Source organism: Corvus kubaryi, unplaced genomic scaffold (genome assembly GCF_017639235.1).
Source record: "Corvus kubaryi isolate FWS band 111438036 unplaced genomic scaffold, C.kubaryi_AGA036_p1.0 37357, whole genome shotgun sequence".
NCBI lineage: Eukaryota > Metazoa > Chordata > Aves > Passeriformes > Corvidae > Corvus > Corvus kubaryi.
The window spans coordinates 15,616,388-15,633,662 of NW_024581117.1; the positions used below are offsets into that span (position 1 = coordinate 15,616,388).

General features: G+C 40.5%; 1 protein-coding gene across 1 annotated transcript; it reads left to right on the forward strand.

The window, feature by feature from the left end:
* Positions 1-7: 7 nt before the first annotated feature.
* On the forward strand, positions 8-15,657 carry SIRT1 (sirtuin 1; the record flags this gene model as incomplete). Its single annotated transcript, XM_042033734.1, has 9 exons — positions 8-116; positions 2,533-2,649; positions 3,541-3,782; positions 5,051-5,203; positions 6,289-6,436; positions 8,818-8,897; positions 11,246-11,432; positions 12,166-12,726; positions 13,628-15,657. Coding segments are annotated over 9 exons (1,917 nt in total), but the record flags the coding sequence as incomplete, so codon positions are not given.
* Between the last annotated feature and the right edge of the window lie 1,618 nt (positions 15,658-17,275).

Consider the following 17,275-nt stretch of genomic DNA (forward strand, 5'->3'; position numbering starts at 1 on the left):
GGACCAGGGGGAGGGCGCGGAGGCGGCGCCCGGCGAAGACGCGGCGGAGGCGGCCCCGGGCTGCGGGAGGGCGCAGTGTTCGAACGGGGCGGCCGCGGCGCCGGCCCCGCATCCCGGTGAGGACCGACCCCTCCCTTCTCCCCTCCCTCCCCTCCTCCGCGGGTCCCTCCTCCCCGCACAGCGCCAGTCCCGGGTGTCGCACGGGGCGCGGTGTCACCGGCCCGGGCCGCGGTGAGCGCGGGCCCTGCGCCCCGACTGCCCCAGCCCCGCGCAGGGTGCGAATGCCAGCGAGCGCTGCCCCGCGGCTCCCCGATCCAAGGCAGCTCCGAGCCGTCCCTGTCAAGGCATCTTGTGCCGGGCGGCGCACAGGGACAGTGGCTCGGCTCTCAGCCCTGAAAGCATTTATTCTGCTATGTTGCTGGCAACAAGTTATTAAAAATGAAAAATCATAAGCCCGGTTTCCTTTTCATAATCTCTACCGTGTTAATTTTTTCTGATCCTTAGAAACTTGCACATAAAGCTCAGGAGCAGCAGTCTTGACCAGTTCTTTAAATTACTTCAAGTGACAGTCTTGGTTAAGATTTCAGCAACTGCAGCACAAAACTAAACTAATCTTTCTAAAAAGTTTCTTTCAGATCATATTTGAAGTGTACTGGTGGCCAGCATCACTGAAAGTACCTCACAGTACAAACAGATCACGTTTGAGTTGTTTCTTGCTGGAGTTGTTAATTTTGGCCTTTTTTTTAAGCAGTGGAAAGACTTATTAAAATGTATCAGACATTGCATTCTGCCAGTACAGCCTTTACATTTTATCCCAGAATGCAGTTAAAGATACTTTAACTCCATAGTAAAAGTCTACAGAAAATTTCTGCCTGTGCAAAAGCAATCCAAAAGGAACAGAGGTATAGGATAAACCTGGATCAGCCTCAGTACTTAAAAACTCCATTGGAACAGCTCAGAGCAAAGCTAATGATCTCTTACCAGTGCCTTACATGAAGCCTTTTGCTCAAGTCCCTCAGATCCCCAGGTGTGTTTTGCTGTGGCTGGCTTAGTTCTGGCAAGCATTACTCCCTGTGGTCCTTTGCGGAATACACAGGGAGTGTTACAATTTAAACTGTTACTTTATCCTGCTTGTATCTGTCACTGTTTCTTAAATCCCAGACACCCTGACCTGTGTGTGAGCAGTCTTTCACAATGTAAGCTTTGGTTCTTGATACTGAAGCCATATAGGTCGTTTCAGTTAAACTTGCACCTCACAGTTACTGATGTGTACTAATACACTTTTTCCTTCTCCAAAATTCTGAATATGTTCACTTCATGCGTAACGAGATGGAACTGAAATGCTGTAAATACATAGATTAATAGGAAGTAGTAATGTCCATGAGCACCTGTGGCCTCAGAAGAACAAGACAGGAAGAACCAACAGCAATTTTCTGTCATTGACCTCTTTCTGTTCTAATAAAAAATAAAGTATTTATGCCAAGAAGGGAAAGAACAACACAACTTCTAAATAAAAAAAAATGATGGTGTTTTGTGGTGTTCTTTGTTTGAGAATCGAGTGGAGTAACAGCTAAAACAATGTAGGGGATTCCTCAGTTCTTCAGATAGAGACTGAGAACTATTATAGTGATTCTTTGCTTTAGAGAGCACAACTAAATTTGTTCTTTGTTCCTATCTTAGATTTTCAACAAATGAAGCTACAGGTGCTGAGGCTATTTCTAATAAAGCCAATAGAAAAGGTTTAGTAATCTAAGATCTAATAAGCTGCTCAGGTTGGAATTTAGATTTCCCCTTCAGTGTGAGCTCACAAGTGTCTTGTTCTCCCTCTGGACTCGTTCATCAAGGTCTGAGATGAAGTCAGATTGAGTTACTCTGGCTTAAGGCCACAGGCTGAGCCAAGGTGACGCTGGCACTCTGAGCCAAACCCAGCTGCAGGGGCAAATGGACAGAGAAACTTAGTGAAGGTGGTTCAAGGAAGCGTGTTTTGTGTCACAGCTGAAATATCATAAAGTGTGTATGTGGTCACCAGTACAGCTCAGCTGCTCACAACAGCATCTTCACAAAATTCGTTGTAGCAAATGTGCATTTGTGGGTTTCTTTGAAAATGCTATTAAAATGCTCTTAAAACCTAGTCAAAAATCTGTCTGCTATGGTGATGTTTTCATTTTACCCAGTTTTTTAATGAGCTGAATGCAATGAGAATTGTAAGGGAAAGACATTTTTAATTATACTTTAAAAATATTTGGATTTTTTCTATAGTGCAATATCTATAATGCCCAACACTTTGAAGAATGACCTTTCATCAAGGTCAGCATCCAGCCCCCCGAAGCTCAGCATTAAGGTAGCAAGCCCTGCAGTAAATCTACCGACAGCTTGAAAGTGTTTCTATAAGTGTGAAGAAAAATAGACATTTTCTATGCCTAAGTGACAAAACTGCCTATTGAGCATGTGATTTTAGTTTTTGTGATATATTTGAAGATATACCTGTGCCCTTGGGCTGGAGTGTAACCCCCTGGTTGTGCTGTCTTGCAGAAAACTTCCTCTTCAGCGATGAAATCATAGCCAATGGTTTTCACTCCTGTGACAGTGATGAAGAAGACAGAGCCTCACATGCAAGTTCCAGTGACTGGACCCCAAGACCACGTATAGGTAGAAGCCTGGAGCATGTTCTTGGATGCTCTTTGCCTTCAAACAGTCACTTAATTTTCCCCAGTCTTCAAATGATTTTTCCTATTGCAAAAATATTGGCAATTAGTTCTTCTGAACAGCTCAGAGGTGTTGGCTGTATTCTGTATGTTATTTAAGGGTTTAAAAATGAAGCCTTTCAAACTTGCTGTATTTTGATTAAAATTGCCAATGTCTTTTCTTTCCTTGTGTAGAAATCCTGCCACAATCCCTATTAAAAGCATACATACAGACTCACTAAATTGAACTGATTTATGGCATATTTCTACTTAATATTAATTCTTTAAGGAACAAGAAGATGATCCCTGTATGATTTTAGGACAGTGAGCCCTAATCTCAAGTGTTTCTGGAAAGGTTGATTTAATGGCTTTAGAAGGTTATGTCTGAAATAATTCGTGTTAGATGACCAAAAGAACAACAAAAATCCATGGATTACTGGGCTCTGTGCGTCTATTTAGAGTGATGGTTTATAATACCACTAGAAAGTATATGTATATTTGTTGTCTCTTCAGCTCATTCCTGTAGATACCAAGTGCTGGGAAAATACAGGTGGAGACATATTGTGAAGATCCTGTTGCACCTCTAAAAGCCATTAAGTTTGGTGTGAACTGGGATTTCAACCTTGATTGACTTTCTATGAAATCCTTCATGGGTTAACATAAAATCATGATAAATAAATAAAATTCCCAGCTGTCACTTCAGAGTTTAGACCAAAATACAGGGGGTTTGATGGATGGAGCATTAAATCGGATTCATGAAACTGTAGTAGCAATCATTAATAAATGGAACAATGACCATGATCATCTGCAGTACTTGACTCTATTTTAAATATCTGTATTTTTTAAATTTTCTTAGGTCCCTACACTTTTGTTCAGCAGCATCTCATGTTAGGCACAGACCCACGGACGATTCTGAAGGACCTGCTGCCAGAAACGATCCCCCCACCTGAACTGGATGACATGACTCTGTGGCAAATTGTGATAAACATCCTTTCAGAGCCACCAAAAAGGAAGAAGAGGAAAGATATTAACACCATTGATGATGCTGTGAAACTTTTGCAGGAATGCAAGAAGATCATGGTCTTGACTGGAGCTGGGGTAGGTATTGCTGCAACAAGTGTGAAAATACGGAGACAGGTTGGTTCAATACTTCAGTAGAGCATGCAGGGGATGGGACCAAATCACTGTGCTGGGGAGGAAGAGTCCAGTCCCCTGCAAGGACTGGAGGGGAGACACCATCTCTCTTCTCATACCAAAATATTCTTAGACATAGAAACTCGTAGACAGCTGCTTCCATGCAAAATAGTTATGGAATAACAACACATTACCTGTCCAGAACATTTTCTATCCTAGTCTTCAGACAAAGGTGATGACTTTTTAAAACAAAATCTCACTGGATCTCTTAAAATACCAGATGGAGCTTGAGGGACTAGAAGAATAGGATTTGAAAAGGAAAAGAGTTGGGGGACAGAGGAGGAGGATGATCATACGGACAGTCTGATCGGATTTCAGCAGACTGGATGTTACTTTCGGCACGTGCTGCTCTGTGATGGTGATAAGGCTACTCACTGTTTGACTAAAGAACATCTCTGAACTGCTGCACATTTTCAACTCTGTACCTGTGCACCAGATCAATTCTTGCTTCTGTTCACACACAGATGGTGTGACACGATTCAGAGCAGATGAGTAATTCAAATCAGCTTTTAGAAGAGCACTGCTACTCCCAGTTTTGCTCTTTCCATACTTTCATACACCTGTTTCTCCTCCTCTTCCCATCCTATTTTGGGATAATCTGAGACAATAATTTTAGCCCTTATTGGCTACTACAATGCTGTGATAAGCAATGTATATCAATAAACAACTTTATCAAAAGGGGTTTATTCTTCAAAAGTAAGAATATATTTTTCAGAAGTAAGACTATTCTGTTACTGTGTTAGTGTGTAAAAAAAAATAAAAATATCAACCACCATATCTAAGCCTGAGTTTGCAGATCAGTAAACACTTATTAATTAAATTTAATGCAGTAATAATCTACATTTTTGTTCATATCTTACAAAACTTCCAGTGGTAAAAGCAAGTTCTGGTATCCTGTTATTGTACTAAAGGGTTTTTTATCCACTTGTCAGATTTTGTTTCTGTGCTGTTTCTTCTGCTTGTGATTTGAGAATTGTTACATTGGATCAAAAAAAACAGGGGAAAAAAATAAAGGAAAGAAAAATAAATACAGAGAACCCAGACTGATTTTGTTCTTAATGTTTCTGAGCACTGCGCATACAAAAAGTGGTTTCCCAGAGTTTTTATCATAGCAACTCTTTATAGTCCAGTATGTCGTTTCACTTATTTCAGATTGCAAATATGTATTTCAGGTGTCTGTGTCTTGTGGAATACCTGACTTTAGATCCAGGGATGGCATCTATGCACGCCTTGCTGTAGACTTCCCAGACCTTCCAGATCCTCAAGCAATGTTTGATATAGAATACTTCAGAAAGGATCCCAGGCCGTTTTTTAAGTTCGCAAAGGTATGGTTTTCCAACAGTTCTTGTCTTGGTCAGTTCAGAGAGATAACAATATTAAAATGTGTAACTCAGATAAAAACTAGAAATGTTAAGCAACATTCTCTCTCTCTCTCTTTTTTTTAAGCTTATTTTACTGTTCCTGTTGTAAGTTCAGGATACACAAAACCATTTCAGATGGTTGAAAATATCTCAGTGATATTAACAGTTTCAAAAGCAGCAATTACATCTCTTAGACAAAAAGGAATTGTAGAAGCTGTAGACATATGGAGAAACAAAAAAAACCCCAATTGAATTTAGTCTTCAATTTTCTTAGAACAAAAAAAAATCAAACCCAAGATATAAGAACTTCTACAGGACCAGAAAGGACTTGTGAAAATCAGTCACTACTGGTTGTGCTCACTCTTTCTTCCCTTTGCTCACAATTTATACTACTGCTCTGTCATGTTACAAAGATTGGAAAAGAAAACTCAATCCATTCTTTGTCTGCTTGGCTTTCTCTGACAGCTTCCTATCCAGATATTAGCAAATTTTGATGGTTACTAGTATACCCAGTTCCTTTGGGTTTTAATATTAAAAAAAACTACCTTACTCCCAAAAAACACACCCCAAACCAAAAAACACCCCCCAAACCAAAAAACACCACAGCAAGTAAAAACAACTTACTTGAAGCCTGTCTATACACAGGTTTTACCAGAAAAATCCAAATCAAATTTAGCTGATACTTTTTATTCTTTTTCACTTCTCCTTTTCCCTTTCTGTCCATCAGAATATATGTTTCTAGTAACAAATATTGAGGTCACTTGACACAAAGGATAAAAAGCTTTCCTATTTCATAATTCTCAAAACCAGAAAAAGATCTAAACATTGCTTTTATGCTGTGAAAAGAACAAAATCCCAGCTTGCACAGAGCAGTTCATCCTGCCACGATGAGAAGCTGAGCTGTGGGAAGAGGAGTTGGATGCCAGAGCAGTGGCAAAGGGCACAGGGAGGGACCACGGTAACAGCTGCTGTGATTGCTGGGGACAGGGTTCAGCTCAGTTAAAGGCTGTATCCACTTCCACTGTCTAACGTGCTTCTGAATTCCCTAGGAAATCTACCCGGGACAATTCCAGCCATCTCTGTGCCACAAGTTCATCGCTTTGATGGATAAAGAAGGAAAACTACTTCGCAACTATACTCAGAACATAGACACACTGGAACAGGTTGCAGGAATCCAAAGGATAATACAATGTCATGGTTAGTGGGTTTAGTTTCACTTACTTTCCTTGTGGGAATTCTTACTGGTGCATGTGACAAGGTAATTGCTATTGGAATTAAACCTTCTTTCCTTGAATTCCTGTCTCTTGCCACCAAATATTCTGCTTTTTAAATGTTGAAATTTTGTTGTAGACAGCTTACATATTTAAATCAGAGGTGTTTCAAGTGGAAATAACTCCTTTCAGGAATTGAGCTTGATGAAGTCTCCATGTATCAGTGAAGATCCACACCCTGTTGGCACAAGCTTAGACTGTAACCTCCAAAATGCATTTGGTGCTTCTTGATCTGTGTGAGAACATAACATGGAAACCAGTCTTGCCATAGGTCCCAATCACTGCCCAACAATGGAATGGGAGTCTAGGTGTTATCTGACTATTTAGGTTATATTCTGCTGAAATCTTACAACATTCTGATACTTCAGTGACTCCACCTTATGTACAAAACACTGAGGATTAATCACCAGTTCAGTTGAGCTGAAGATCATCTTGTTACACCTTCAGTGTCATACACATTTTATAATTATGATGCCTAATTAAGTGGAATTGCTTTAATTGCTTGATATGTTTTCCATTTCCAAGGACTTGCACATGTCAAGCTGAAAGTCCAAGGATTAATTTTCAAGAAAAGTATGCAGAAAATTAGTTCTTAAATGCATGTTTGGATCATTTAGTAAACTTCAGACAAATAAATTGTCTAAAAGCAGTGTGGCATGTTTGTAAGGCCCATCCATCTAATTGCACCTTTGCCAGGGGCCAAACTCATACGGTTTCCATACCTACAAAGCTTAGCTCAGTGCCAGATCCATAGGTTTTCATTCTCCAGACAGAGCAAGCACAGTGCTCTGAATGGGGCCCAGGCAGCACACAGCAGCATCTGCCTGTCAGCTCCCCAACCCCAGTGCTGGTTTCCATCTGTGCTTAGTGTGTTACACGTTTTCTTTCGGTTGGTATTCCATCTGAGGCATTTATCACAAACCTCTTACATGGATGGGTTTTTGCACATAACTGCTCTGCTCAAGCTCCCCATTTTTCCAGTTGCACGCTCCAGGGATGGGATCACAGACGATCTTCAGTGTACGTCCTGTGTAAGGTGATTCTAAATGAACATTCTTTAGTAACATGCTGTGCACTTGGAGATTTTGAGGCCTTTGGAAATTAGCAAAGGTTGTTTTGAGCACATCAACCTTCATCTGACCTACAGCTGCTGTTCTTTACCAAATGGTTGTTGCCTAATGGTGGTGACTAAAGAGAAACCATAACTCTTCTGGGGGGCGGTTCACAGTGCTGTATTTATTCTACTTTTTCCTCTGGCTGGGGCAATGGCAAGTTAATCATGGGCAGTTAACAAAGAACCGTGCAGTGATTTGGGGAGTTCATATGTGAACCTTCAGACCCATTTGTCACTGCAGACCTACAGTACAGTTCCTGCTATGAAAACTATGGTGTCTGAGATGCATTCTGCTGTATTCAAAATGCTCTTGCATTCAACCAATGCGTCTGGAATTAGATTGTATTCCTTGCTGTTGCTGGAGCTGAGTGAACAGAGGCCGTGGCCTGCTGGCTGGGAATGGCTCATACATGGGCACCAAACTTCTGATGGTGAAAAATAATTCACATAATAGAGTTGCAGGGAGGTAGCAGCAGATGCCTCAGAGTTGGGTTTGCGAGCCTGACGGACATGTCCCTAACGTGCTGTATGAAGCTCTGAATTATTACTATCAGCTAATCAGAACGAGCAAATAACTGTCTTATCTCCCATAGTCCTTGGAATCCCTCATGCTGGGGGAGCTGCAATGCTGAGCAAGGTTTCAGAAGCTGTGCAGTTTGCAGGCCAGCAGTCATCAGCAGACCTGAGCTGCCAGTTGCTCATAACTGATTTGCTCCAGGTTTTTCTGTGCTTTCACTCTCTTTGTCTTACCCAGATACAGCACCCTGAAAGCATATTGTCTTTACTAATGCATTTTCTTAGTTATTCTGTGCTACCGTTTGTTGAGTTGCTGTGGGTTCCTGTGCTGCTGATGCTGTTCGCAGCACCACTGTTGTGTAACGAGAAGGGCAGTCCCTGTTCTCTGCTCCTTGTCTGTGCTTGTACAGGTCAGGGGAATGAGAGGACACAGAATCATTTGTGTTGACATGCACGTGGTATATTGCTACTCCTAAAACAAGATTTCTGCTGACTAACACCTAGAAGAACAACTTATAGTATTACAACTATCTCCTCTTAATTTTACATTACCTTTTTAAATGCCTGATTTCTGTAGCACTGCAACATAACAGCCTTTTTGTCAAAACAGCTTGGGCATAAGACCAAATCTGAATGACTGAAAATCCTGATGCTACCATACGGCTTTTTCCCCTCAGGTTCCTTTGCAACAGCTTCCTGCCTGATCTGTAAATACAAAGTTGATTGTGAAGTTGTTCGAGGAGATATTTTCAATCAGGTAAAAAATCTACTTTAACTCACTGCAGCTTTCTAATAAGTAATTCTCTCAGAAAACCAAACCCTGAAACACCACACTGGGATTGCTTACAAGATCTGCTTTTAAAAGCCTCCATATCTCTGCATGTATTTCATAAAAGTGCCTCTCTGTATTATAGCATTTCCCCTGGTATTTAAAAGTATACTCAAATACTGTACTGCAAAAATTTGGTAATGGCAAAAATCAGAACAAAACCTTAAGAGTCCATTTTTAGTGGCTCCTCTGAGAAAAAGTAGAGGTTAAATGGTAAGTGGAAAGTTGGATTTGTACCTGGTTTGTGTTTATCTGAATTTAGAGTCATACTGAGAAAGTGTTCTTAGTCTTCTATAATGTTGGCTGCTCTTTGAGCATTTACCTGTATTAAAAATGTGTTTCAAACAGCAGCTGATATATGGAGAAATTGCTAACCACAGAGCAGGCTCTGAGCAAGGATCAAATGGAATGTGCGTGTTGCTTTCTAGGACTCCTGAACTATTCCATCGTCCAAACTCCCCATGTCTGGGTGTCAAGTGACCTGGGACCAAGGCAGGAGTTGCTTCTGCTCTGTCAGAGCAGATGAACCTTTAACTTGGAGAGACCCTCTCTGCCTTTGCCTTTCTTCCCCTTCTTTTGAAGGAACAGAGGTGATGATTCTGTGATCAAAAAGATCTTCTTTATGCAAATGAAAGGGGACTCTTTCTGCAGGCTCATTGGTTTTTTTGATAAATGCCTCAGAGTCCATAGTTGCAACTTCAGACAAGAAACATGGAAGGAATGTAAATCCTTCAGGCATTACATCTGAAATAGAAATCAATGAAAGCCTTTCAAGAAGAGATGTTTTAGTTAAAGCTTTAAGAAATGGGAATTTCGTAAGCCTGAAGCCTTGTAACACTGAAATACTGAATGTGAAATCTGGTTTACTTTGCTATTAAGAATATTATTTTTGAGAACATCCTACAGATATTTTTTGCTCCTTTACCTCCAGAGCCAGCTGGCTGGAGTTAGAATTTCTCTCTGTGGTATATAAAGATCTGAGGAAAAAGTTCAAGACTCATTCTAGTCATCTGCTCCTTTTTGGGGAATTCTTTAGTTGGTTTCCCTTGACTGTGGGATTATTGGGTGCTCTCTTGCTCGGGTGCAGGGTTTCTGCCACACCAGTTCCTAGATCTTGTACCAAACAGCTTCTTAGGCATCCTTCCCACAAGGTTTTTCTTTGTTCAAAGACTTTAAATTTTTGGGAAAGATACTTTGACATTAGAGGAAGGCCTTCTACTTTTGATGTTTTCTAATTTGGAGAGTATTGTCTTCTGTCCCACTGCAGGCATCCATAAAACTAATTCTTTGACTTAAACTTTCTACATTCTATATTATTTTTTTCTGCAGCTATTCTCTGTATAGGATGGACTTGTTATGCATTTAAAAGACAGTTTTCAGATGTTTTTCTATTGCAATAGGTAATATACGTATCTTTACACCTTTATAGCTCTATTTTGTAGCTTGTGATGGTTTCTATATGATTGCAGCTACTTGGATTTATTGTGAAGCATTATATTTTAACACTACAACTGAGAAGACTTGAACTATTAGAAGGAAAATTGCTCAGTATTGTCTGTAGATCTATCACTCACCTTCTTGCTTTTCTTCTCTCTTAAAAAGTCCTAAGATAGGAAAGAGTTGAAAGAGGTCCCAAAGATCAGAAACTCTCTGGTTTCAGGAGAAAAGGGAATCTACTTCTCCACAAACTCGTGTCCACTTTTGTTAGTGAAACAGGATTCTGCTCTGTTTCTGGAGGATTTAGAAAAGTTCAGAATGGACACCAAGCAGAAGTTTTGGTCTCTGTTCTTGCTGTATATGCTCTTAGCCAGCTGCCTGCCGAAGTGCTCTGTAAAGTGCTCTGTAGCTTTGTGTGTGTAACACACGTAGTCCTTTGGAGGAGAGAAGCTCCAGGTAAAGCTCTGCAGAAGACTCTTGGATTAGGAAAGGGCTTGTATCAGATGCTCGACTGGAACCTGACAGTGACATCTAAGTTTTTTCCTGTCAAATGGGAGGTGTGCTCAGTTGGTGCTGAGCATGACTGCTAGGCTTTGCCTTAGTGGTGTAGACCTGCCTGGTTTCTCCCTCTTTATTCCTGCTGTAGCTTTATTTCCCTGTGCAGTCGCTGCAGGCAGGAGTAAAAACTGTAGTTGTCTGTACATCCACAGAACAATGGCATGAGGAAATATCACTGAAACTTCCCTGTCTCTGCCAAAATAAGTGCCTGTGAAATATCAAAGTGTGAGTTTTTCAGAGGCCCAGCCCTGCACTGCAGTAACAGGAGGTGTTGTGTGCAGGTGGTGCCCCGGTGTCCCCGCTGCCCCCCTGAGGAGCCGCTGGCTATCATGAAGCCGGACATTGTGTTCTTTGGGGAGAACCTGCCTGAGCAGTTCCACCGTGCCATGAAGTATGACAAAAATGAAGTGGATCTCCTTATTGTCATTGGGTCTTCACTCAAAGTAAGACCAGTAGCATTGATCCCAAGTAAGTGACTGTCTCTGGTAATACTTTCTTTAAAAAATTTGGATCAAAAGTGGAATTCTCAGTTTAGAAACTCCAAGCTCTAAGAAACACCCTTGGCTCAATTCAGTGAGCACCACATTTTCTAATATGAAAGCTGCTTGCCTATGTAAAGCTGAAATGCAAAATTGAGAAAGCAACAAATTCTAAGTGCTTTTTCTACACTCCAGGAAGATCTCAAGGTAATTCAATTATGATCTCAAAACTACTCTTAAACCGGAATGACTGTTCTAAGAGTCATTTCTCTCCCTGCTTCCGATATGCTTTCAAAGTTACCTGAAGGCATTAGAACAGAAGCATCTCAAAAGCAGTATATTCCTCATGTGCATTTAAGTACATAAAGCAAGTGCACTAAATCAACATAACTGAAAGAGATTATAGTACTGATTTTAATATTTTTAACATTTGACCAAACATTAATGTAGCCAATATTTCTGTGCATGTTTCTCAGTGATTGAGGAATGTTTTTTACTGTAAAAAAATGGGGGAAAAAAACCATTTAACCAGGCTACAGTAGGCACAGCACCTCAAACTGCTGTTGTTAAATTTGGGACTGGCTTGGTTTCTTCCTGATCTGGCTTGTTTTTGTCTTGTTGTGAGTGAAGGCATGAAGAGAAGCCTGAGCTTTCTCAGTAGATCTCTGATGAAAGTAAAACCCAAGTGACAACTACCTTTGAATTCTCTTTTCCATATATAGGTTCCATCCCCCATGAAGTGCCTCAGATCTTAATTAATAGGGAACCTTTGCCTCATCTACACTTTGACGTGGAGCTTCTCGGAGACTGTGATGTTATTATTAATGAATTATGTCAGAGGTTAGGTAGCGAATACACAAAACTTTGCTACAACTCAGTAAAACTTTCAGAAATCACAGAAAAGCCTCCACGGCCGCACAAGGAGCTCGAAGTGCTCTCAGCTGAGCTCCCACCAACCCCTCTGAACATTTCAGAAGGCTCCAGTTCACCAGAAAGAATGACCCCACCTGATACTGCAGTGGTGTCTTCAGAACACCCACCTGAATGTAAGGTAGAAAACTGTGAGCCTGCCTCAGAGACTAAAGGGACCTGCTCAGAGGAGACGCTTCAGGACACAGAGCTGGCATCAGAAAACCCTGAAAATCCTGCTAGTGAGCTAATGAACTCTGAAACAATGAAGGAAAATGGATCTAATGATGGAGAAAATAAAGAAAAGAGTGAAATACTGAAGAAGTGCTGGGTAAACAGATCTGCGAAAGAACAGATTAGCAAAAGGCTGGATGGTAAGTGTTAATGCTTTTCAGTATTTTGCTTCCTTTTGGCTGATACGTTTATGCTAGACTTTACTTTAAAGTGATAAATAAGTTACTCCTGAGGCAGTCAGTGGGTTTCAGAGGCTATTTTTGTTCAGACAATTGTCTACATAACTCTCATTGAACCATTTCTTTCTTTGGAGAAGTCAGCAGGAAATATTTTTTGTATTTCATAGTAGGTTTTAAAATCAGTGATCACATCCTCACCTAAAAGATCAAAGTTTAGGAGGCTGAAGGTAGGTATCAAAAAATAAATCCCTTTGTAACATTTTCAAATGCATTTTCAGAAAAATTAGTTTGATCCTGAGGTGTGTGGAAGCTGGTCATAGTAGAGCCTGATTTGGTATGGCAGTAGAGCTGGAAGACAAAGTCATGACAGGACTTAAAAATCTCACAGCTGGAGTGAGGCATGTTATGAAGGAAACTTTAGACTTTCCAAGGAAGCCCTCCAAGTGTGCAGTCTTGTAGCTGATGTAAGGAGTCAGGAATTAAATTGCCATTTTCCATCGGAAAGGCTGGGTTTAGACTTTGTCTGATACTCCATGCAGGGGGCTCCCATTCTGTCACAGGTGGAGGAAGTCTAGCTGTATGTGTTCCCATGAAAAAAGCTGCTGAACAATCAGCATCAATTCTCTTTGGTGTCAAAGGGAGGGGGAGGAGGAACACTGAGCTTTCCAGTGAAGCATTTCTTTTGTCCTTCATAATAAATATGCATACACGAACATAAATGCATTTTCATGTCATCTGATTTGTCAGTTAAGAGTCACTGTTGAAAACAGATACATGCAGGTATCTTCTAACCACCAGTCTGCCAGACCTTGCATGAATCATTTACTTCAGCCTGTCACTGACTGTTGAAATTCTGTTCTAGGTACTCAGTATCTGTTTTTGCCACCCAATCGCTATATCTTCCATGGTGCTGAGGTTTACTCGGATTCTGAAGACGATATCATATCTTCCAGCTCTTGTGGCAGCAGTAGTGAGAGCGGCTCGTGCCGCAGTCAGAGCTTAGATGTAGAGGACGAGAGTGAGATGGAGGAGTTTTACAATGGCATAGATGAGGATGCTCCCGAGCAGGAAGAGGAGCCTGGATTCGGAGAGGATGGAGCCGAACGGGAGGAATGGGCAGCTGAGGAATCAGCTGATACAAATGAAGCTGCAGGGACTGAACATCCGAGCAATGCGCTGTAAAGTGATCGCTGACTGGTTACAGGAACTTCCCACCAGCATTAGGAGCTTTGGCATGTCAGAATGAATGTTTACGTCTGAATTTAGAGCAACAAAACCATAAGGACGTAGTGTTTATAAATAACTAAAACAGATTTTCATGCTTAGTTTTTTACCTTTTTCAATAAAAATCTATTACTGCGCACTCAACACTAACTCATCTTTTTTTTAAGGTACCAGGATTATCTAAACAATTGTCACAATGTTCACTTTTAAGTTCATCTGTCTGATCAGGCATCCATGTATATAATACATATTTTTGCTTAATAAATTTCAGTTTATATTATTTTTAAACAGATTTGAAAAAGCCATTGGAATGTTAAACTAATATAAAGGGAACAGCTAATTTAGACCAAAGAATGGTATTTTCACACCTCTTGCTTTGTAACACTTTGGTTTATTTAAAACCTTCTGCTTCTGCTAAACCTTTCATTCACACCTAGTCTGTCATTAAACACTGGCATTTTCTAAGACCTACTGTGGCAGCTAATTTTTTTTGCTTTAACAGTTACTTTGTATGTTTGAGACATACTTAATTGCGAGCAGACAGTAAAATGGAAACAAGACAGCAGCACTTGAGGAACCCTATGGTTATTAGACTGATCAAGAAGTGCTGTGAAAATGCTTAGGTTGCTGAGTGTATTACTTCCTGTGGACATGAAGCGATGTTGACATTGGCTCCTCTGGCATTTTAAACAGAAAGGATCCCCCCCGGTAGGAGTCTGTCACGCTGTATCCAGAGGTCACATCTAGAGCAGCTTGCTTTATAAATAGCATTTGAGGAATTGCCAAGGCTCCAGTGTGGAAGCAGAGTTCAGAAGAGTGTTCCTCCCGGCGTGTAAGAAGGCGCAGAAATGAAGCTCTTCCTTTGTACTTATTGATGCACCAACCCCAGGAGAGACTCCAATGGTGGGAGCTTCCGTTTACGCTGCCGAGCGGCTCCACACGGATTAACAACCTGCTGGGCTGAGGTCCCATTTCAGCTGGGAAACCTTCTCCCACTGCCAGCTCCACCTTGGATACAAAAAGCAAAGCAGCTTCTCCCACTCTGCCGTCTCAAGTGCTAGGCTGCCTTAAAACTGGATGTTGCAGATGCTCAAGTGCAGATTGTTTCCAAGCCTTTAGAACTATTTTGTACAATTGCACAGTGCAGTAGTAAGTGAAACAGCATTTTTCTATAAACCACTTTTTCAACATTGGCCCAAATGAACTCTACGATGTAGATTATTCATATACTTTGCTTTAATATTTATTACATTTTGGAAGATGTATAGTAGCTGTTCTTTGAACATAATACAACAGTTAATAAATATTTAAGAACAGCCTCCTGTATTCATCGGGAAATGTTGGCATGTTGTCCAAATTTAATACAGCTCTTATTTGGCTACACTAAAGAATGCAATATGTTTAGTTTTCACTTGCATGTCACAATGTATTAGTTTGTGCTATAGGAGATATTTTAAATTGAAATACTTTGTTTTAAATTATTTTTACAGTGAGGATTGTTTTCTGCTCTTTTATATTGTATATAGTGTCTTTTATGTAATCTACTGGCATATGTTTTGTAGAAGACTGTTTAAAATGACTGGCTATCTTCCTGCAACTTTTGAAATACAAAACCAGTGTTTTATACTCGTACACTCTGTTCTAAAGTCTATTAAAATTGTCATTTGATTTCTGGTTTCTGTTAATTTCTAGCTATACCATAGAAACTTACCTAAGATGCCCTATAAAGTCAAGGTATACCCTGGCTAATGGAAGGCATTACATAGGAAATGGCTTTTTTACCACCTGCCCCTGGGAAAAAAGCAAAGCCTGAATGAAGCTGCCCTGCATTGTTCTGGGTTTATCCCATGGCTCCCTGGGCACTGCAGCTGTGCTGAGCCCTTCCTTTGGCCCTCAAGGGCCAGGGCCCAGTTTAATTAGTTTCCCACTATGTAACACCTTACTGTGTGAATGATTCCACTGTACTTCTGAACCACCATCTCTCTAATAGAAATTAATTTGTATTAGAAAAAAAAAAAGAGATGATAAAACTCACACACTTGAGACACAAAATATTAAAAACAGTTAGACTCTAACACACCCAGATGCTTCCCTATCAATTAGTTATTACTCTGAAAGACTTGAAAACATTTTTCCTCTTGAACAGAACGGCTGCACCTTTTTCTGCACCTAGATGAACAAGTTCTGCATTTTGTTCTTTCTCGTGTCTTTGATAATATTATTTGAACAGAAGATGAACCCCAAACCATGATATGTTCTCTTACTCCTCCATTTTGCACACTGCCCTTAACCCATAGTGAGGATGTCTTTCAAGAGTATTTAAAACAATGATGAGGCAAATGGTGGGCATGAGGAAACATTTGCTATCACAGCCTTTTGTTATTCCTAAATACTCAGCAACTTGCATGAAATTTGTCTGGAAGCAGGGCAGAGCATGTCCAGGTCCAGCTGTAATTTGTACAATCTCAAAAAACGAGATCATTTAGTGTTCTCATAATTTGGATAACTACCCTATGAAAGCATCTTAGCCCTTAGTATTTATATTAAATAGCTGCACTGAAAAAAAAGCAAAGTAAAACCATTTGTCTGCCATTCCCTAGCTACCTTCTGGCCTATTTTGCTACATTAGACACAATAATGACCTTGCAAAAGTATTTGAAGTGATGGAAAAGAAGCACATGTTTAAACATCCTGTCATAATTTCTTCTAAATGGCCATGTATTTTCTACAGATCTGGCTTGATCCAGTACATTTTTAATTAGTGATTTGATTATGGAAAATCTATTTTAAATGCATGACAACAAAGGGACAGACAACATCCTATTAGGAGGGGCTGTAAGAGCACAAAATTCTAATGAAACCAGCGTTCAGAAGCAAACTGAAAAAAGTGAGAAAAGGAAGACCCAGTGAGTACCTCACGCTCAGTAAGATATGCTTAAATACTGAACCAGAACAGTCAAACTGAAAAGCAGATGCATTTATTTGCATGATACACTTACCTACAAAGTGACTGGAGAATAAAACCCAGTGCAAAATGCTGGATTTCAGGCTAAACAACTGGTCATGTCTAGGTAACAGTGGGTTCTAAGCTAACTGTAAATCCTCAAGAAGTCATGGAGTTGTACCATGAGTTACTCTTGGCTAGGCAGTTTCAAGAAGATGCTCAGACTGTTAGGACTCAATAGGAAAACAGTAGTAATAATAATCCTAATAGCAGAGCACCAAGGGAAGAGAGTTGCTAGTTACTCCTCCAGCATGAGGCCCAAGGCTCAGAAAAGCAGAGGCA